This window comes from Podarcis tiliguerta, assembly GCF_965153285.1.
Source record: "Podarcis tiliguerta genome assembly, chromosome: 9".
NCBI lineage: Eukaryota > Metazoa > Chordata > Lepidosauria > Squamata > Lacertidae > Podarcis > Podarcis tiliguerta.
In genome coordinates, this window is record NC_139542.1 from 74,976,622 (window position 1) to 74,999,895 (window position 23,274).

The 23,274-nt window shown below is 42.5% G+C and overlaps 2 protein-coding genes across 8 annotated transcripts in view; one reads left to right on the plus strand and one right to left on the minus strand.

The window, feature by feature from the left end:
- The window catches only part of SCAPER (S-phase cyclin A associated protein in the ER), a 195,031-nt gene that overhangs the window by 123,742 nt on the left and 48,015 nt on the right, over positions 1–23,274 (minus strand). For all 7 annotated transcript variants that reach the window (XM_083398951.1, XM_083398947.1, XM_083398946.1 and 4 more), the window contains 9 exons: positions 17,992–18,254; positions 16,832–17,062; positions 15,644–15,814; positions 14,082–14,157; positions 13,072–13,189; positions 11,440–11,551; positions 8,968–9,108; positions 4,295–4,450; positions 3,886–4,028 (listed from right to left, as the gene is read on the minus strand). In XM_083398951.1, the coding sequence (XP_083255077.1) occupies positions 3,886–4,028; positions 4,295–4,450; positions 8,968–9,108; positions 11,440–11,551; positions 13,072–13,189; positions 14,082–14,157; positions 15,644–15,814; positions 16,832–17,062; positions 17,992–18,254 (1,411 nt within the window). The remainder of the gene's footprint in view (positions 1–3,885; positions 4,029–4,294; positions 4,451–8,967; positions 9,109–11,439; positions 11,552–13,071; positions 13,190–14,081; positions 14,158–15,643; positions 15,815–16,831; positions 17,063–17,991; positions 18,255–23,274) is intronic.
- The window catches only part of LOC310657902 (uncharacterized protein), a 139,095-nt gene that overhangs the window by 21,235 nt on the left and 94,586 nt on the right, over positions 1–23,274 (plus strand). The gene's annotated exons all lie outside the window — the stretch shown is intronic.

The window sequence follows — 23,274 nt, forward strand, 5'->3', positions numbered from 1 at the left end:
TTGACACACTTCTAAATAGTTAGGCAAATAGAAAGCAGCACCCAACTGCATCAGCAAGAGGGCAGCAGGTGGCATTAGGCAAAGGCTGACACAGATCAACACCCTTGGCTTCCACCCTTATGCTTCAGGATTTGTTTGGGGGCCTAAAGGACCCAAGGCACCAAAGAAAATGCCTCCCTTGAGGTTTAAAAGGATGCCTAACCTGCTTACCCTTTCTAGGCAGAGTTCCTGACCACTGTAAATAACACCAGCTGTGACAATGAATATTCCCGGCAGCAGATTACCAGGTCAACCCTCAAGAGCTCAGAAATGGATCCAATAGCTGAGAAAGACTGTTCCTTTTATTGTTTGAGAATTCAAAGACAAAAACCTACTGGACATTTGAAGCTGGTGAAAAACACACACGGAAACTTCTGGTTTCAATAAAAAGTAATATATAAACAACAACTTTAGAGAAAACAAGGCTGGCAACATTAACCCCCGCTGTGTGGAAATCCCTTGGAGATGGCTGCAGCGCCTTGAGACAGCCAGGTTGTGTATCCAACAGAAGTGACCAGAGGAGGGATGGCCAATGGGAGGAGCACAGAGAGAAAAAATGCCATGGTGCATCTGCAGGAGCACAACCGGATGCCTTCCGCTGCCCCAGCTGCAACAAAACATGTCTCTCCCATATCGGTCTCTATAGCTACAGCAGGCGCTGTAACTCTCCAATGGTTTGACTTCAGCCCCAAAGGCACACACCTCCAGCGTTTCCTGAGCAGACGGATGCCAACAACAACTATAGAGCACCTACATTGACCTCACAAACATTTATTAGTGTTGTTGCATGAATTGAATTGATGGGACTAGTATTCTTCAACTTCTTTGACATCTAAAATGTTCAGAAACCTTCCTGATAACCAATTCAATTACCGTATTTTTTGCTCTATAAGACTCACTTTTTCCCTCCTAAAAAGTAAGGGGAAATGTGTGTGCATCTTATGGAGCGAATGCAGGCTGCGCAGCTATCCCAGAAGCCAGAACAGCAAGAGGGATTGCTGCTTTCACTGCGCAGTGATCCCTCTTGTTGTTCTGGCTTCTGAGATTCAGAATATTTTTTTTCTTGTTTTCCTGCTCCAAAAACTAGGTGTGTCTTATGGTCTGGTGCGTCTTATAGAGCGCAAAATACGGTATGTTGTAGGCAGGGGGAATCCAAGCTGGCAGGTTGACAGACAAGACTCCTTCCACAACAATGCCTTAATTTCCACTATGGATGTGTGAACTCTTTCCTGATATTTCTGCCCCACTGAACAGAGAGGAAGATTGTTTAGGACATTTTCTTACAAAAGCAGATGTGCAAATTTTGCAAGGGCCAGGTTTCCCAAATGATCTGTTCTTATCGCAGCACATAAATGCATTGCGTCCTGTTTGAAGCCCTGTGTGGCTGGGCTGGGCTTATCACAATCTGGGCTGTGCTTATCACCATTCCTTGTCTAATTGATTTACTTAGGGCTGTCCCCACAGACAGCATCTTAAAAAAAAGCAGAGACATCACCTTGCCAACAAAGGTCCGTATAGTAAAAGCTATGGTTTTCCCAGTAGTGATGTATGGAAGTGAGAGCTGGACCATAAAGAAGGCTGATTGCCAAAGAATTTATGCTTTTGAGTTATGGTGCTGGAGGAGACTCTTGAGAGTCCCATGGACTGCAAGAAGATCAAACCTCTCCATTCTGAAGGAAATCAGCCCTGAGTGCTCACTGGAAGGACAGATCCTGAAGCTGAGGCTCCAAGACTTTGGCCACCTCATGAGAAGAGAAGACTCCCTGGAAAAGACCCTGATGTTGGGAAAGATGGAGGGCACAAGGAGAAGGGGATGGCAGAGGACGAGATGGTTGGACAGTGTTGTCAAAGCTACCAGCATTCACAAAAGCCCCCTAAAGCAGGGGTGGGTGACCCTTGACCCTTCGAAGATTGTCCACTAAATAATTTCAAATGCCCTCTGCAAGCAACTGGTTAAGATCGCTGGCAAGAGCAACCTGTCCCTCCCACAAATGCCTGTCGGGAGAAAAGAGAAAGAAGGGGGATGCTCCACCCCCAAGCATTAAGGTCTAATATTTTAATCAGGAATGAATATTACATAGACAGAACTTCATTAATGAAGAACAGACACGTGAACTAGAACAAAATGCCTGCCACTATTTCTTAGATAAATGGGCTCCATAATCTTCTCCTGACAGGTAAAGCATGTTTACAAGCTAGCAAAATAATGGCCATTATTTGTGAGTGTGAGTGACATATAAAACAACCACTTTCTGACTTCCACCTCTCTAGCCAGATTACTCACAGGGCAGTTTCAAATCAAAACTTAATGTTACATTGGATAGTTCAGGATGAGGCTGTGAAAGAAAATTTCAGTTTCTATGTCAACTAGAACCTTCAAAATACCTTCTGGTACATTATGTTCTCCTCTAAAAAATGGGCCACATTCAGATTCTATAGTAGAGCATGTCATGACTTTATAGTAGTAATGTTGCAAGTGAAACTCGATTCTAGGTCAGAATGTTAATAGCTAGCCTTGTCAAAGCTGAAGCATATCATTTATTTGGGCAATCTGATACTGATGGCAAAGAACTTCCGGTCAACCTGTGTGGGAGACAGCATCCACATAATGTCAGAAACATGGCTGCTCCACAAATGATGTTTTGCTTAGATGGAGGGAGAAAGGGGTGGCCATGGCCACTCTTGGATCTGGCCCCTTCTGCTGCTGGCTTTGCACCTCACCACTGACGGCGTGCTGCCCTGACATGGCCCTCAGGAAATGCAACCTCTTGACAGAAAAGAAGGTTGACCACCTTAACAAAAACCCAAGAGAATCTGTCTTTTACCAAGACCCATAAAAAGTGCTGAGGATAGCGGGGGGCCGCTAGGGGCGCATTGGAAGATGGCTGACAATACCATCTCTCTGGCTCACACGAGGTAATTAAGAGGCTGATATGGGAGTATGCGGCCTCCCTTGTTACCCCAAGGGAATGGGCAACACTGCCTCACCTGCGGTTGCCATAAATCACCCCCGAGTTCGAAAGAAGGGGGTGAGGGCACAAGGCGCACAGCACTCGTGTGGGACGGCTCTCCCGGACGCTGTCTCTGATCACGCGGCCTGGTTGCAGGAGCTCAAAATCAACAATTAGAGAGAAGCAAATGCACATATTTTGAGTGAAGAACGGGAGTTAAGACTGCTAATTGAAGTGACCTCTGTGAAGTGGAGTGACGGGCTGGATTCAACTGGAAAATATACATCAAGAAGACACATCAAAGGATTGGTATGTCGGAACGGGACGGAATGGGGGGGGGGACTTTTCTTTTTTAAAATCTTATGTGATTACCGTATTTTTTGCCCCATAGGACACACTTTTCCCCCTCCAAAAATGAAGGGGAAATGTGTGTGCATCCTATGGGGCGAATGCAGGCTTTCGCTGAAGCCTGGAGAGCGAGAGGCATCGGTGCGCACCGACCCCTCTCGCTCTCCAGGCTTCAGGAAGCTATACGCAAGCCTTGCAAGCCCGGCAGGAGTTCCTGCGGGCTCACAAGGCTTGCGGGCAGTAGCCTGCAGCCCGAAGCATGGGGCGCTCTCCAGAGGGCTCCCCGTGCTTCGGGCGGGTGTCCGCAAGCCTTGTGCGCGAGGCTTGCGGCGGCAGCCTGCCGCCCGAAGCACGGGAAGCCCTCTGGAGGGAGAGAGATGTTTGGATCCCTTTCTGAGCTCGAAGCATGGGTACCCCCAACAAAAATTTAAAAATTTGGCTTTGTAATTTGGAATTAATGTGATTTGATTGGTTTGCTAATAAAAAATATTTTTTTAAAAAAAAAAGTGCTGAGGATAGCAGAGTTTCAGAGAATCAAGGTTGCTACCTGGCCCTTTCACGAGCTGCATCTTCCCGGGCTCTCTCCTTCTCCTGCCGCTGCTGTTCAATCCGAGCTTCCTGCTCTTTTCTTTTCGTTAGCAACTCTTCAACCCGGGCTTGGCGTTCTGCTTCCAAAGCCCTTTTACGTTCCTGGAGAGCAAGCATCTGAGGTTAAAAATCTCAGAAAATGAGCACAAGAAGCAAGCAGCTTTTAACAGGCCCATTTTCAAAAACTTCTGGATGAGCGCAGGGACAGATAGTTCAGCCCAGGGGGGGCAGAAGCAGAAGTGTGGCCCTATTTTTATGCACTGTTATACTGCTTGAAAGTATCACACCAGTAAAACAAATGAAACTACTAAAAGCAATTTTATACTGACTCTGTTATTACTGGTTGCATTTGTAAAGTTTAGCAATACCTGCACAGCTTCATCACGTGCTTGTTTCTCCTCCTGCCTTCGCTGACGCTCTTCCTGCAACTCGTTCAGCCTTTGCTCATACTCTTTTAGCTTGGACAAAACATCATGGCGCTTATTCTGGGCTTCTAATGTGTTTATAAATGCTATCTCATTTACCTGCAATTAAAGCAAAGTTTGAATATGAGTGATAATAATAATAATAATAATAATATAATAATAATAATAATAATAATAATAATAATAATAATAATAATATAATAATAATAATAATAATAATAATAATAATAATAATAATAATATCTTTATTGTCATTGCCCCCTTCGGGGACAACGAAATTACTTGGCTGCTCCATAAAAACACTAATTAAAAAATATAGTAAAATACAGCAAAGGAGATTTGATGACTTTCAAAGTCCGGGCTTCCCATTCAGGGCCGAGATCGCTCTGGAGAAGAAGCTGTTCTTAAGACGGCTCGTTCTAGTCTTCATCGTCCTGTATCTCCGTCCCGACGGCAAGAGCTCAAAGAGACAGTGACCAGGATGCGATGGATCTTTTACTATGTCCAGTGCCTTCCTATGGCACCTTGTGGTGATAAATAAGTCTTTAAAAATTGGGTAAGAGCAGTATATAAAACATCATAAAGACTCTGGACAATTAACAGCAACCAGAAACCTGAAACCAAATCACTCCTTCCTGTTGAAGGTTGTGGCCCAGGGTGAGAGAGGAAAGTACTGGAAAGAAACCACTGGCTGAGCAGGTTGGCTTCTTAGAACCCAGTCTCGGCTTCCTTGAGGAAGGACTTATGGCAAGAGATGTGTTGCACCTCATAGCAGCTGGCAAAAATGTGTTTGCTAAGAGTCTCGCGAAACTGATCAGGACAGCTTTATACTAAATCCTGAGGGAGATGGAGACAATATTCGAGAGGACAAAGGAACAACTGCTACTACGTGGTGCTCCATAAACCTGATAACTGACTTTCCTAACCTGTCTTTCCTAACCTTGCCTGGAGATGACAGAGATTGGACTTGGGACCTTTTGCATGCAAAGCATGTGCTCTACCAGACCCTATGGCCCTTCCCCTGCAGAGCACTCTGCTCCTTAGCTGCCTAGGATCCTTTACTAATCATCAGCCTGCCCAAAAGAACTACTCTTCTCTCTTGGATCTGGCAGTCATCTTGTTTTATGATAGGCCCCCACAGTAGCCATTTTCTGACTGATGCCTACTGCACTTTCTCAAAATTCCAAATGTGTCCACTGGCCAAAAAGGTTAGACAGCCCTGGTTTTGAGGATATCAGCACCTGAGAAATTCCACCAGTAATTTGATGATCTGCATCCAATCCAACTGAACCATTTTACACAACCAGTTCACTTTCTGGTATGACTTTGCAAGGGCCATATTAAAACCAACCAACCAAGAAAATGGTTAAGCACTACAATACATGCTGCAAAAAAGGTCACCGTTTCCAAATCTGACTTTAACATTATTAGCAAAAGTTTGATGTTTTCAAATAAACACTTTCCATGTTGCTGACTAATTTCTCTAACTCAGAATTTCAGAAGCCTCAACTGATGCGTCGGCAGCCATTTCAGATATTTTAAACTTTGGGAACAGGCCTGGTGCGTGAGCTGGGAAAGCCTCCAACTCTTGGAACAGCCAAAGAGAATAATGGGGTTATGTGACTCTAATTTGGCAAGCAACAGCAAAAGATTAATTAAATTGCTTACAAGGAGTTCTGATCAGCTCTACAAATATAAGGAAAGCAACCATTTTCCTAATGCCAAGTTATCTGAGTCAGTTTTGAAGTGGGTTTAAGCTGTAAGATGTTTATATACAGAAGTTCCTATGTGTGTTGTAAGTCTAGGGTGTGTTGTCCTTTTTCTGCTATGTGCCCTTTCCTGATAAGTTTCCAATAAGCAAACTTCCTCCTTCTGCGCACCCTGATGCCAGAGAGATATAGCCCCATATAGTGTGCTCTGACATATGAGTTGTGCTCCTCTTGCATAAAGTTTAAATGCTACTGCTGGTAAGCTGTGCTTGCTTGTTAAGCAGCGCAATATCCTCTGCTCTGTTGTGGCAACATGGGCAGGGTGGTCGTCCTCATAAGGCAAGCTTATTTTAACTGGGTGAGATGCCCCCAGTAGGGCTCCCTCCTCCTTGCCACTGTCTCCACTGCAAATTAGAAATTCCTAAACCAAGCCTGGATCACTGCACAAAAGTAGGTGCATCCACCTAAATTCTGCCCAAAGTAGACCCATCAAAATTAATGGACCTAAATAAGCCATGTCCTTTAATTTCAGCAGGCCTTCTCTGAATAGGAAGCAGCAATGTATCTGAATACAAGTTGCTAAAAACCACAGGAGGGGAGAGGGCTCTTGTGCTCGGATCCTGCTTCCTGGTTTCCCAGATACCAGATTCTGCGGGTGCAGAATGCTGCAGCAAGGCTCCTCAAGGGGTCCTTGCCATGGGAGCATATTCACCCAGTGCTTTACCAGTTGCACTGGCTCCCAGTGGAGTATCGGGTCAGGTTTAAGGTGCTGGTTTTGACCTTTAAAGCCCTTTGTGGCTTAGGGCCCTCGTACTTACGGGGCCGCCTCTCCTGGTCTGCCCCGCGGAGGACCTTAAGGTCCATGAATAATCATAGTTTAGAGGTCCTGGGCCCTAAGGAAATTAGATTATCCTCCACCAGGGCCAGGGCCTTCTCAGTGATGGCTCCGACCTGGTGGAATGCTCTGTCCCATGAGACCAGGGCCCTGCAGGATTTAACCTCCTTCCGCAGGGCCTGTAAGACAGAACTATTCCACCTGGCTTTCAATTTGAACCTGGCCTGATCTTTTGTTCCCCTTCCTTCCCTCCCCCGTCCCCTTTTTGTGAAGACTGCCTGCTCTGGGATCCCACAGCTGGCCAAGTGGGACTAATTTAACCAGCTAGATTATCTAATGTTTATTGGATGGACTTCCCCCCTAAATTGATATTTGATTTTATTGTTATTTACGCTTTATACCGTATTTTATGCTTTTTTTTGTAGCATCAATTAAGTGTTTTAAATTTGTTTTTAGCTGCCCTCAGCCTGGTTTCCTGAACCGGGAAGGGCGGGGTATAAATAAATAAAAATTATTATTATTATTATTATAAAATTATTGCAGTGAAAACATTATTACAGCACCATTGCATCTCTTTTACTGTGTGTGCACGCATGCACACACGCACGCATATGAGAGACCTTTGTCTACAGGGATACTAAATGAAGAAACAAAAGACAGGTTTTCTGCTTTGTTTGCTGAGAGGACCACATTTACAGAATGGATTTTGCAGCTCAGTGAGCAGCCATCAATGGGAATTTAAGAGACAAAAGAGGTGGCAGCAGAAATCCTAGCTTTCTTCCTCTACTTCCTCTCAACTAGTAATTCTGACCCAATTAATCTTGATCTTCAAGAGCAAAGGGACAACAGATATTGCGCAGCTTAGCATATGCAACACTTTTCACACATCTGTTTAGCTGAGAATTACATTACATTATTTAGTTAATTTGATTACAGAAGTCACACGGGCTTAATGAAGCAAGGATGAAGGTAAATCCAGTTAGAATTCCATTCTCAACTAAGAGATGGAAACAGCTGTTACGCTAACAGAAGAAGCCAAAGGTCTCACAACGGCACCCGACCTGGCAGTAAGTATCTTCACACAACAGATGAAATGTGTACAAACAGTTTTTCAAATTTTTCTTCTCTTCTCTTCTTTCTTTATGCCTCCATTGCCTCCTAATTTTTATTCAATGCCCCCTGCATTGCACCCAAGGCTACTACTGCCCCCCTGGATCGTTGCAGCACCACCAGGGGGCGGTACTGCCCACTTTGGGAAACATTGGTTTATACAATTACAATGCTTCATAATTGTCCATCTGCCATGACACAGCATCAATTTGCAGTTACTAGCCAAGCAAACCAAGTAACTGTTGGGCTGTATCCAAACATTCTGCTGCTCCAACAGAACTACTCCTTCCATCAGAGGAAGGGAACCTTTGGTATTTAATTGTCCTTGAACTTTCTATGGAAATGCTCAAGATGATTAGCAACAAAAATATGCAATAAAACAAGTGGTCAAGTAAGCAACAGACCAATGGATGAGCATCAGCCCACAAGAAAGGGAGGCAAGGGAGGGAAGAGTCCTGTTTTATCCCTGTTTTATCTCCATGCTAATTACAATGCCTACGGCAGGGTTGGGGAATCTGTGACTCTTCTGAGGCTGTTGGACCACACTGCCCAGCAGTCCCAGCCAGCATGGCAATTGGTCTGGGCATGCAACTGGGCATGCAACGTCAGCGGGGTCTCAGATTCCCCAGCCCTGGTTGAAGGGCTCCCACATGGACAGCGGATGTTCTGGAACTGAGAGACAGAAATAGGGCTAAAGAAAACTAAGTCCTCCTCAGAATAGACCCACTGAAATGAATGGACCTAAGTTAGTTATGCCATTAATTTCAATGGGTTTGTCTGAGTAGGACATAGTTGGATACACCATTCAAAAGCTCTGATATCATCTCTTCCACCAGGCCATTCACAATCTTAAGAGAAATATAAATATTGAGCAGAATCAATGAATGAAGTTCTCTCCTGTGCAAGAGCCACTGAAATGAGCAGGAGCTCCCCAAAAGCTTCCCCAAATTCATGAGGCTCACCTTGGCTTCTTCCTCTTGTGCTTTTTTCACTATTGCTTGCAACTGCACTTCACGCTTAAATTCAGCATGGAGTAATTTTTCCTCCATCATCCTCCGCCTCTGATCTAGCAACTCTTCCTTCCACTTTCGCACATCTTTTTCCTACATAAAGTTGGCAAATAGTAAGTAAAGCAACAGATCCCTTGATATCTTTCATTCTGCAACTTTTGACTACATTAACAACATGCACACAATGATTCAGTTCACACATCACAGTAAATCATAGTTAATGGTTTTATTAGAGGTTCTAAAGCAGAGGTTGGGTGGCCATCGGTCATGCATTACAGGGGAGGGGGCTGGACTAGAGGACCTTTGGGTTCTATGGTTCTATACTGTGAATGGGTCATTCCTACATCCCTGGCTTAGCAGTACATTCAAACTGAGGATGGAAACCATGATTAGTAAGCCAAAAAGAAGCTTAGGCTACAGAACGTAATTTACTGAGAATGAAGAAACCCAGAATCTCAGGTTTGGACATAATGCTAAGTCAGGATCATGGCTTATTTCCTCCCTACATGAGTCAGCAGCAATGAAGTAGACAAGATTTGATTAAGCACAGTAAATCATGATTTATGGCTTACTATAGGTCTATATTGTGTTAAATTCTCAGGATATTTTTATTCCACTTTTCTGCCAACAATTCAATAAATATAACCATTTAAGTGCCATTAGAAATACTGCTTAGAGTAATCTTGGAGCAATGTCAGCCTAACTCAAAACTGAATAGTGACGATATTGTGAAGTCTTTCAATCAAGGTTAGCATTTATGGCACCAACCATGAGGAATATGGAGTTAAGGAAAGATGTCATAAATCTCATATTTCATGAGTTGGCAATCATTCCAAGTTTAATGCATGTCAACATTTTAAAAGGTCTAACATAACGCAATACACAGCATGACAAAAGCTCTCACTTCACTTAACGTAAGAGAAGCAAATGAACCTTGAAACCTCAGGTAATATTTACCAGCACCAATCCCATGCTAGGGGAAATATTTGCATAAGACAGACAAAGATCAGGAAAATATAATTTTACAGGATGTCATTGCTTAAGTATCTGAGTAATTTATAGTCTAAATGCTTTAAGGAGGGTTGGAAGAACAGAAACAGACATTGAAGATGGAGTTGTTTCTAAAGAATAAAAATGCCTCACCAACAGGTCCATTAAAATACTCCTCTAAATCATATTACAGGGGGTAGAAAACTAGCCTCAGGTTTGTCTATTACCTCCTCTCTTTCTGTTGTGTGCTCCAATTCTCCCCTTCCTAGTTTGCACAAAACATAGTTTGCCTAATTTGGACATGAGGGCAAATCATGGCTAGCACAAACCAGGAAGTTAGGGAGAGAATCAGAGCTCCCAAGAGGGGAAGGAAGCATGCGGGTTTGGGGTCTACAAAGTACAGTGTTCTGTACAGTGGTACCTTGGTTCTCAAACGCCTTGGTTCTCAAATGCTGAAAATCTGGAAGTAAGTGTTCCGGTTTTCAAATGTTTTTCGGAAGAGGACATCCAATGTGGCTGTCAGCTACCATTTCCGGGGCACCAGCACCAACCAGAACCTGCACTTTGGTTTGTGAACATTTCAGAAGTCAAATGGACTTCTGGAACGGATTACATTTGGTGCTTTTGTTTTTGCTGTTTATTTTGCATTTTTGTTTTTGAGGCTTATTCGGTTAATTTGTTTTTGTGACTGTGTGGAACCCAGTTCAGCTACTGATTGATTCTGTGACTGCAGAAATGGATATAAACCCCCCATTCAAACAATGACTATCATCAGAGCAGGTAAGATTTTTTTTTTTAAAATTTTTATCATCTACCATACTGTCTTATTTATTTTATAGTACATAGTTTATTGCTTTCATTTTATGGATCAGTAGTCTCGTTAGATAGTAAAATTCATGTTAAATTGCTGTTTTAGGAGCTGTCTTCAAAAGTCTGGAACGGATTAATCCATTTTGCATTACTTTCCATGGGAAAGTGTGCCTTGGTTTTGGAATGCTTTGGTTTTGGACTTCTGGAATGGATTAAGTCTGAGAACCAAGGCACCACTGTACTATTGAAATATTCAGTATGCTTCTGAATACCAATTACTGGGAATCACAAGGAGGGAGGGGCTGTTGCCCTCAGGTTCTGCCTAGCTTCTCACAGACATCTGGATGCCGCTGTGAGAACAGAATCCTGGACTATTTAAGGCATTGGTCTGATTCAGCAAGGCAAGAGCCCTAGGAGGACAAACTGGATTCTGAAATCCCCAGCTGCTGTGTCAAACACTACACATGGACCTTTGAAATGCAACCAGCATATTTTTGGAGAATGCTCTTCTGAATGTGCATTGACCAGTTGTTCCCAAAGGCATGAGTGTGGCCCAAAGATCTAACAAAAGGTATGATTATGAGTCACAATGGAGCATGAAAAGCTAAACTACAGCAAACGTACCCGTTCCATTAATTTCTGAAGCTTCAGCGTTTTCTCCTCACGCAGTTTCTCTCTCAGCTGTTGCGCTTTCATCTGCTTTTCTTCATGTTTCTTTTTAGATTCTGCTATTGTCCTTTTGAAATAAATATTTGAAAAGGCTAATGGGACAATGAATCAAAACAAAGGTATGTGGGGAAACCTGAAACTTATGTTACCGGGCAACAATTGAAGAAATCCCTCACAAATATCTAGTTCAGGCACTGAACATAATTTTGGAATAGTTTAAGCTATGGCTTATACCCAAGTAAATGCTACTCAGAGTAGGCCCATTTAAATCAATGAATTGAACTTAGTTGAGTCCATCAATTTAGCAAGGATTATCATTGAAACAAACCTCAAAACTTTCTGTTCACCATGGAAGCGCTTTCTTTGACCCTGGAAAATATATTTGGATCTGAAGAAAGACTCGGGGGGGACGGGACAGCAAAGCCCTGCTGCATGTGTCCCATGCAGGCCCTTTCGGATCACAACTGAAGTGATTTACCACATGGTCAAGCAACAGCAGGGGTGATGTTCAGGGTGGGAATGTGCAGTGGCAAAAAACCCTCTGGAAATTACCGTATTTTTCCGTGTATAAGACTAGGTTTTTTTCCCTTAAAAATAATGTCAAAAATTAGGAGGCGTCTTATACACGGGGCCATCTCCCCCCATTTTCTTAAATATGAGTACCCCAAAATAGGGGGGCGTTTTATACATAGGGGCGTCTTAAGGATGGAAATATACGGTAATCAAGATTCAACTCTCAAATATGTTAAGCTCTAAGGTACCATTGGAACTTAAGTTCCTGGTGGGCTCTGGTCCATGGGGTCCATGGGGTCACCAAGAGTCAGACACGACTAAACAACAACAACCACCACCATTGGACCTAGTATTCTTTCTGTTCATATGATACATATGATTTAGCTGGGCTTTTTTTTTCCAGCCAGAACTCACTGGAACTAAGTTCTGGCCTCTCTCAGATGGGCACCATTGCCATTCTAAGAGAACAAGGGAGGCGTTCGTGTTCAGTTCCGGCACCTCTTTTTCTAGGAAAATAGCACCATGGTTTAGTGAGAATGGACCGTAAGGAACGGCTATCACATACGGGGTCTGAAGCAATTAGTGAAGAGATAACATGGGAGTTTGCCTCAATGGCCAAGTTAGCTCATTATGTTGGGAGTTAAAAATAAATGATAAAGACAAGATAAATTTGGTGGGCTTCTCTGGTGGTGGCAGCAGCACTCTGAGCAGCTCCTCTGCCTGAGACCCGGAAGAAACACTGCCAGTCAGAATAGGGAAGGCTGGGTTAGATGGACAAATAAATAGTATGACTTCGTAAAAGGCAGCTTCCTATGCTCTAATAATTAATATATACGGTGGTACCTCAGGTTAAGAACTTAATTAGTTCTGGAGGTCTGTTCTTAACCTGAAGCACCACTTTAGCTAATGGGGCCTCCCGCTGCTGCCACGCCGTGATTTCTGTTCTCATCCTGAAGCAAAGTTCTTAACCTGAGGTACTATTTCTGGGTTAGCGGAGTCTGTAACCTCAAGCATCTTATGGAATTTGATCCTGTTAAGCTTATTCTATACCAAAAGTTTAAAAATATGAAAGACCTCTTGCGAGATGGTGAGGAGAGTTTCTCATGCATGTGTATTCCGTGGCCGGGTGGACGAGCTGGTTCTTCTTCTACAATGTCGCCCCAAGTGTTACTTTGACGCCATGATTCACGAGCTGCACAAAAGCAGGATCCCTTTTTAAAGTAAAAGCTAGCATATGGGAAGCAAAATATCCTCAATACTTACTCTGGTACATGATCCTACTCCCAATTGGCCATGCCACTCTCAACGAGCACATTCTAAAATTGTTGACTGTTGTAGCACTTGTGCCGTAACATTGGTGAATTTGGTCTTGTTCACACATCACAGTAAATCGCAGTTAATGGTTTACCATGAACCAAATGACCTTGGATGCTGCTGCTCCCCTCTGATGCACAGGAGAAACAAATCATGATCCCTGGCTTATGTCTGAACCAAGGTTTGAGGTTTGTTTCACTCAAACAAACCATGTTCTGTAAGCTAAGAACAAATCTTGGCTGCAGACTGTAGTTTATCTGGAGTGAAATAAACCAAAACCCTTGATTTGGACATAATGCTAAGCCAGGGCTTGTGGTTTGTTTCTCTTGGATGCTAGTGGGAAGCTGCAACTGATATGTTTGTGGCAAACCATAGTTTAACGTGATGTTCAAACTTGGCCTTTGTTATCAAAAATACAATAAAGTTTTAAAAACAAATCAAAGGAATAGTGCATGTACAGAATTTGTTCCATTCTGGAATGTAATCAGAATGGAAATGACCAAAGAGAGAATTCTGGAACAATAATATAGTGAAAATGTTCCCTTTTATTATTCCGTAGTTGTTGTTTTTTAATTAAACAACTGCATTAATATCAAAACCACTTGCCTGATAATATTTGCACGGTACACCAAACTTTGGTGATGGTTATCACTCTCACAAATTTATTGTGATTAAAAAGCAAGGGGAATAAAGGGGCGGGTGACAGAATGAAAGCCTTAAGACATGTGCTCTGATATTGTTAATTCACATTTCTGGACAAGGAAGTTTACCTTCATAGTCTGCCAGGACATCATTCCAGTCCATGGAAATTCCACAGAAAGATGTGCTTCCACTGCCCATGCCAGCCTAAAATTCCATAGTGCAAAAGAGAAAACAGAAACCAAACTTTCTATTTGGAAAAGAAACCTTTCTTACACTCAACATTCCATGCAAACTATATATAAATGCAAAAATAAATCAAATGTTCAAGAGCATCTTTCTTCCAGTCTCCTTTAAAATAGCAGACCAACACAAAAGGCAGCTGTTGCCGCTATTATGGCCCACTTCAGACATAATAGGAAACCAATGTTTTTGCTGTGAGAAAAAGCAGATTGGGCCTTACACATTCTTCCTGCCCTCCTTTCACACCTGTAAGGTATAGCTTTCCATTTTAACCTAACCTCAGTTCTTTTAGGACCAAACTTGGAAATTGAAGGTTTTTAAAACTATGGTTTGAAAACAAGGCAGGATCTGAAAGTATGATTTGATCCTGGCTTGTTCTCATTAACCATAGCTTAAAGCAAGAGTGGCTAACTCGTGGCCCTCCAGATGTTGCCGGATGCCAACTCTCATCAACCCAGCAGGCACAGCGCATGTCAGGGATGATGGGAGCAGAAGTTCAGCACCTCCAGAAGTCTAGAGATTATTTATCATTCACTGCATTTTTGAAGACCTTTTCTATTAAGGCACCTAAGGCATTTACAATTTAAAATATAAACACACACAAATGATACAACGTCTTCTCAGGCCAACAGCAGTAGCTGACGGCATTAGCTTTTTGGATTGGGCATCCTGGCTTCAGAAGACAACTGCAGTACAGTACTCAGGCAGGTCTCTATCGGAAGTGGTGTTCCTGAGTCATATAGGGCTTTTAAGGTCAAGAAAGGCGCTTTCTTTAAAACATGTATTTTTACAATGTCCTATACTTACTAAGTTTTGGGGGAAAGCAATGGATTATATAAAATGTCACTGTATGGAAGAAGCTAAAAATTTCAAAGGATTATATTCTGACAACTGGACAATGGAAATGGATTCTCCGTGCCCTTACTATGGCCAAAACACTGGAAAGATAAATATAGGGATCCATTTATTCAATGGATTGAAGATCTGTTTACACTTGCCACCTATGAGCGGATGGCTTATAAACTTGACTTTGCATGGACAAGTATAATGAAAATTGGATCTCAGTAATAAAAACTGTGATAAAAACCTCAGTGATAAAAACTCAGTAGCTTAAAAATTGAAATTGTTAATTGTTAACAATTGCTGTAGTGATATTATGTATATTTCTTTTTTCCTTTTCTTGACTTAAAAAAACAAGTACCTTACATGCAAATATGATAATAACAACAACAACGATGATGATGAACAGAGCCTTCAACTGAGCCTGGAAACTAATTCCAGTCATGCTAGAACCTGTGTTACTTTTTTTTTGCCTCCCTGGCACATCAGACAGTTACTTTGCTACAGTGAAAACTATACAAATATGTAAAACTATTGTCAAATTCTAGCCTGTTTTGGGAATATTAACATGATCCACTATAAATCATTTCAACACATGCAGAAAACTCACGGAAAAGTCACTGTCATTGTCTGTTTCAATGTTTATGTAATTGTTCTCCTCGGCTTCAATTTCTCTGGTTAACTGTTCTTCTTCCGCAATGGCACTTGCAATAGCCTCTTCGTTGGCCTTTTCCAGGCGATCTGCTAACTCCTCTTTTTTAGCAAGAACTTCAGCCATGGACTAAAGAAGCAAAGCCAAAATCAGAGTTCAGCTGGAAGCCTGAAAATACTTTACTGCTATGTAAATGGTTCTCCCATTCCAAGTGTCAACCTGATGGTATTTGACCCCCATCATTCATATATCCAACTATCTGACTTTCCATTCCTCCCTTTCCCTCAGAGGTGGTACAGTGGTACCTTGGGTTACATACACTTCAGGTTACAGACTCCGCTAACCCAGAAATAGTACCTCGGGTTAAGAACTTTACTTCAGGGTGAGAACAGAAATCGCATGGCAGCGGGAGGCCCCATTAGCTAAAGTGGTACCTCAAGTTAAGAACAGTTTCAGGTTAAGAACGGACCTCCGGAATGAATTAAGTACGTAACCCGAGGTACCACTGTATAGTAAGGTAAAGGACCCCTGAAAGGTTAAGTTCAGTCAAATTTGACTATGGGCTGGGGCGCTCATCTCTGCTTTCAGGCTGAGGGAGCCAGCGTTTGTCCACAGCAGCTGTTCCAGGGCATATGGCCAGCAGGACTAAACCGCTTCTGGCGCACAGAATACCATGCCGAGTGCCAGAGCGCAGGGAAACACCATTTACCTTCCCACCTATTTATCTACTCGTGCTGGTATGCTTTCGAACTGCTAGGAGTAAGTAACTCAAGTAAGTAACTGCTTTCCTACATTTATATGTAGGCAGCATTTGTGTTTGGTACCCCTTCTGGACCTTAAAAACAAAGAGATAAGATTCACCACTGGACCTGCTAAAAACCAGCCAAACAGCTCTTCCTCTAGTTCCACTCCCAGGCCGTTAGGAGCATGCAGATGCACTGATGGCTCTGCTACCATCTTGGAGACGCTAGGGGATTGAACCTGTGACCTCCCAGGCATCTCCTTTATCACTGCATTATATCCCCTCATACTTGACTAATACAGCTGTGTTACAGAAGGGGAAGGATGGTAACTAGTTACTACATGCCATTAAGTTTGGGGACTTGTTTTTAGAACAGATCCTCTTGCCCATCTGCGAGCGCTCACATTTGAAATATCTGCAGGGTCCATTTCTCTTTCAATCTTATTTTTTTCTGTTTGACTCCCTCCATCGCTCCTGGAATCAGTAGAGATGATTTCTTCCACCTGAAGACTTTTTGAAGTATGTTCAGCCTCTAAGAGAACCACAGGCACTTCAGAAGATGGAAGTAGAGAACTACCTGGCAAACTGTTGCTCTTCTCAGAGATCTTGATGTCCTCAAGGACACGGGCTGCAAACTAATATGCAAGATAGACAGAAATCGATACTGAGCTTCCAAACACAACCGCACCCATACATTTGACCAAGAGCAAATTCTGCTTAAGGGATTTTGTCATTTCTACTCTGCGTAAGAGTTCATTGCTTAGCATAGCTTGAAATACTTTACACACTTCTAATAATTAAAATCAAGGTTTTTGGTTTTTTTACAAATACAGTCATACCTCATGTTGCGAACGCTGCGGGTTACGTCTTTTCAGGTTGCGTCCTGCGGCGACCCAGAAGTACCGGAAAGGGTTACTTCTGGTTTCGCCGCTCACGCATGCACAGACGCGCAAAGCGACGTCACACGCATGCGCAGAAGCGGCGAATCATGACCTGCACAGACATGGGTTGCGTTCCGTTCAGGTTGTGAATGGGGCTCTAGAACAGATCCCGTTCGCAACCAGAGGTACCACTGTGCTGAATTTTCTAAAAGCTGTTGGGGATGGTGATCTTTCAAGAAACATTAGGTCAGGGAAGAGTTAGAGTTAGAAGTTTCCAGTTTTCCAGAGGGAGAAAGCTTTCCCCAAGGGGGGAGGAGAGCAGTGAATCTAATACAAAAGAGCAAGAGGACCACAGGGAGGGACCGGCTGTTCCCAGGAAAGGCAAAGGTTCAGTTCAGAAGCAGAACTCAGAAGGTATCTGAAATAAGTGACTCTGAGGAATAATAGTTAAAGATAAGAACCATTTATAAGATTGTTTCTTAATACACAATAAAAAGTTATAAAAGAACAAGAAGCGTTTGTGTGGTGATCTGAAGAGGACAACGACCAGTCCTAACGCATTAGTTTATTAATCTCCAGCATTAATTTTGTTTTTATAGCAAGTACCTAATGCTTAATAATTTTACTTGCAACAGTTAGCTCCCAACATTCTTTTGAAAACAGTTCCCCTCAACTGCATGTACCTGAGTCCTTTCAGCAAGGGGGTGCTCAGACAGACAGCACGAATCTTTGGGGGCAGGCTCTACAGTTTTAGATAGACTCTCTTCATTTAGCAAGGCCTTCTGCTTATTCTCTGGTGGTTGAAGAGCGACATTTTCTTTGTCGCTGTCATCCTTGAAGCGTGATAACTCTGTACATGAAGTTGGTTTTGTGGCCAAAGCAGAAGACTTGGATCTCACAGGTCTTCCACGATGGACTGTTTCCCATCCTTCAGCATCCCTCCGCTCTACATGGCACCGTTAAAAGCAAGAAATCAAAAGCAAGATTGAGTACAAATATCTGAGCGCACAGAAATCAGGAGTGAGGGACGAGCAGGTTAGTCTGTGTCATGGAATCATAGAATTGTGGGGGTTTTAGGGACCCCCAAGGTCATCTAGCCCAACCCCAGGCAAAGCATCCAGGACAGATGGCCATCCAAACTCTGCTTTAAAACTTTCATGGGAGGAGAGTCCACAACCTCCTGAGTCTTTATGCCTAAATCAGTTCTGTTCCACTTCCTCATAATTCCAAAAAAATTAAAATAAAAACTGCAGATAAGCAGATATTTCGATTTTTCTAAAACACATATATTATAAGTATATGTGTTATAAGTATAAGATATATTATATCTTGTCTTATAATATGCATTTTGATATTTTTGATCTGAAAATTGCATTGCAAAATCCAAAGAATAGCTATGGCTAAGTAAATAGTCCTGTGGCCTTTTACTGTTACGGTTTGTTACTGTGCTGTGCTTTTTTGTGTTTTTATATTATAAACCACCCCTGTAATCCTCAGATGAATATTATATACTATAGAATATTATATATATATTTTTAAATAATATTTTATTAAGTTTTACAAAAGACATAAATCAAACAACCTCACAACAAAAATACAAGTTTTACAAAAGACATAAACAAACAACCTCACAACAAAAATAAAAAAACAGAAAAATATACACTACAACACACAAACACACAAAGCAACAATATACAACAAAGAAAATAAACATGTTAAAAACAATTTTTGTCTCCTTGTATTCTTTACATTAACTTATTTCTCCGACTTCCCCAGACCTTCCTTCTCTGTATTCCAAATCAAATATTCTGTCTGCAAATTCTTTCCCTCTTTGATGATAATGAAGCCAATCTCGGACTTTACTTTTTAATTTATCAAAACTCTGTAATTTCAATTTGTCTCCGTCTTGTTCTAAAATCTCCCAATATTTTGGCCAGTTGGCCTCCATATTGAGTTTTTTTAGTGCTTTTGCTTCCATTGGAGACAACCACCTTGGAGTCTTGTTTTCAAGCAAATCTTTATACCTCATCCAAACTTTGAACAATGCATTCCTAACAATGTGAATTTTAAACATTCTATGCACTTTAACCTTGTCATACCATAGATATGCATGCCAACCAAAAGCGTTATTAAATCCTTCTAAATCCAAAATGTCTGTGTTTTCAAGAAGTAGCCATTCTTTTAGCCAGCAAAAGGCTGCTGCTTCATAATAAAGTTTCAAGTCTGGCAGGGCGAAGCCTACTATAGAATATTATATACTATAGAATATTTATAGTATATAAATAAAATAAAAATATGTTCCAATCTGTGCATTAGTCCGGGGGGAGGGGGGGTTGATTAGGTCCACTCATATTGAAATTCACAAAGAACTAATTCCTCAAATATTCCTGTCAGGAGGACGTTTTCTGGCAAAGTGGTGTGCATATCAAATACCTTAACTAGTTGACTTTCCTGCTCTGATTCTGCAAATGGAGCCACACAGCACTTACATTTGCATAGGCGCTATGAATTTTAAAAAGCAACAGAGAGAGGCCTGTGGCATCTTAAAGACTAAAAGAACTTTTACAGGGTAAGTTTGCATGGATTAGAGCCAACTGTGTCCGATATGTAAGAAGGGCCTCAGCTAAGTGGCAGAGGACGCCCTGAGCTCAGTCCCCGGCACCAGGCAGCAGAGCTGGGCAAGATCTTTCCACGCCAGAGACACTGGAGATCTGCTTCCAGAGTGGTGCACTCCAGCTGCTGCTGAACGAAAACTCCCATCACCCCTGACCCCTGGCCATTCTGGCTGGAGCTGACAGGAGTCCAGCAGCATGGGGGGGGGGGCACCACGTTGGCTACCCTGAGGTAGACAGGCTTGGGCTGGATTTGGCCCATGGTCTGTCTTAATAGGAGGCAATGTGTGATTCTGAGCACTGCACATTAAAGGGGGGAAATGATTTAGCAATTCTAAATGCACCAACAGAAGCTGGCTTAAATTAAATTTAAAAGAAAACAATGCTGGAGTGTAAAGTAACATGGGTTTTACTCTACTCAGATTACAAACAAATCTTTATCTTCAGGGAAATTTTACTCTTTAGGACGAGCATGGTTTGTGTGACCCGGGGTGGAGGGGTGTTTAAAGAGTATAAAGCACTATTTGAAAAGAAATGCTGTTTAAAAACTGGAATTCATCCATTAGGCAAGGATACTGCCAACACAAACATTAGAAAGTTATAAAATATAAAAACAATAAAAGAAAAATGGTCACAGGAGGCAAATTCGAATCAAAATTTAGTACCTAAAGAAAGCAAGATGTTAATTATGAATATTTGTTAATGCTACTTTTATATCTAAAGGGTTTTAGAATCATAGAATCATAGAATCATAGAGTTGGAAGAGACCACAAGGGTCATCGAGTCCAACCCCCTGCCAAGCAGGAAACACCATCAGAGCACTCCTGACATATGGTTGTCAAGCCTCTGCTTAAAGACCTCCAAAGAAGAAGACTCCACCACACTCCTTGGCAGCAAATTCCACTGTCGAACAGCTCTTACTGTCAGGAAGTTCTTCCTAATGTTTAGGTGGAATCTTCTTTCTTGTAGTTTGTATCCATTGCTCCGTGTCCGCTTCTCTGGAGCAGCAGAAAACAACCTTTCTCCCTCCTCTATGTGACATCCTTTTATATATTTGAACATGGCTATCATATCACCCCTTAACCTCCTCTTCTCCAGGCTAAACATGCCCAGCTCCCTTAGCCGATCCTCATAAGGCATTGTTTCCAGGCCTTTGACCATTTTGGTTGCCCTCCTCTGTACACGTTCTAGTTTGTCAGTGTCCTTCTTGAACTGTGGTGCCCAGAACTGGACACAGTACTCCAGGTGAGGTCTGACCAGAGCAGAATACAGTGGCACTATAACTTCCCTTGATCTAGATGCTATACTCCTATTGATGCAGCCCAGAATTGCATTGGCTTTTTTAGCTGCCGCGTCACACTGTTGGCTCATGTTAAGTTTGTGGTCAACCAAGACTCCTAGATCCTTTTCACATGTACTGCTCTCAAGCCAGGTGTCACCCATCTTGTATTTGTGCCTCTCATTTTTTTTGCCCAAGTGCAATACTTTACATTTCTCCCTGTTAAAATTCATCTTGTTTGTTTTGGCCCAGTTCTCTAATCTGTCAAGGTCGTTTTGAAGTGTGATCCTGTCTTCTGGGGTGTTAGCCACCCCTCCCAGTTTGGTGTCATCTGCAAATTTGATCAGGATGCCCTTGAGTCCATCATCCAAGTCGTTGATAAAGATGTTGAATAAGACCGGGCCCAAGACAGAACCCTGTGGCACCCCACTAGTCACTCTTCTCCAGGATGAAGAGGAACCATTGATGAGCACCCTTTGGGTCCGGTCAGTCAGCCAGTTACAAATCCACTGAGTGGTAGCATAGTCAAGACCGCATTTTACCAGCTTCTTTACAAGAATATCATGGGGCACCTTGTCAAATGCCTTGCTGAAATCAAGGTAGACTACATCCACTGCGTTCCCTTCATCTACCAGGCTTGTAATTCTGTCAAAAAATGAGATCAGGTTAGTCTGACATGACTTATTTTTCAGAAATCCATGCTGACTATTGGTGATCACAGCATTCCTTTTGAGGTGCTCACAGATTGTTTGCTTAATGATCTGCTCCAGAATCTTCCCTGGTATTGATGTTAGACTGACTGGGCGGTAATTATTTGGGTCCTCTCTTTTCCCCTTTTTGAAAATAGGGACAACATTTGCCCTCCCCCAGTCTGCCGGGACTTCGCCTGTTCTCCAGGAATTCTCAAAGATGACTGCCAGTGGTTCTGAGATCACATCTGCCAGTTCTTTTAATACTCTTGGATGCAGTTCATCTGGCCCTGGAGACTTGAATACATCTAAACTAGCCAAGTATTCTTGTACTATCTCCTTAGTTATTCTGGGCTGTGTTTCCTCTGCTGAATCATTTCCTCCAAATTCTTCAGGTCGGGCATTGTTTTCTTTATCGGAGAAGACTGAGGCAAAGAAGGTATTGAGGAGTTCAGCCCTTTCTGTGTCCCCTGTTTGCATTTCACCATCTTCTCCTCTGAGTGACCCCACTGTTTCTTTGTTCTTCCTTTTGCTACGAACATACCCATAAAAGCCTTTTTTGTTGCTTTTAACCTCTCTAGCAAGCCTGAGTTCATTCTGTGCTTTAAAGAAGCATTTCAATAAGAAATGAGAAGGATCTAAAAAGAATAGCTATTCAGGCAGAATAACAAATCACACACAGGAAACTGATAAAAAGATTGTCATCCCGATTTGCAAGCAAATAGAGTTTGAGTTATATAATCATTACTGTACGCTAAGTTTTCTCAAGGCTCCTCATGACCACAAAAAGATGCGAAGTCAAGTCAAAAAGCACTGAGAAGAAATATTATCTGTAGCAAGCTGCTCAAACATGGGGGCAGATGGGAAGGGCAAAGTGGAAAAGATTTGCCTTAAGGAAGAATTAAGAGACGTAGTAAAGAGCAGTCACCAAACTGAGGGGATAAAGGAGCTGCCTTTAATGACAACCCCAAGCCCTGACTTCCCACCCTCTTTTTAACCAAATCATGTCCAGGGTAGCCTTCTAAAAACAGAGGCTATCGGGAAAGATGGAACCAGGGCTCCTCTGGACTCTATCCTGATAAAGATGGAGCTGTGTCATGGTCCAGGCTCCGCTTTAGAGAGAGGGACGGAACACCAAGAAGACAGAGAGGAGTAGGCTGTTGAACCACACCGCGAGGCACAGTCCGTAAAGCGGCAGAGAAAGAGGAGACCCAAGGGACAGTGAGACAGAAGGTCTGCTTCCCTCCTCCAATTCCACCCCAGAGGGCCTCCCTCCACTGCCAAGCCAAGCACAGTTGTCACTGGAGCAAACAATCACGCCCCCTCAAGGAAGGCAGATCCCTCTTGATCCAGGGCTACGTACACTTACATTATTGTACTTCAAGT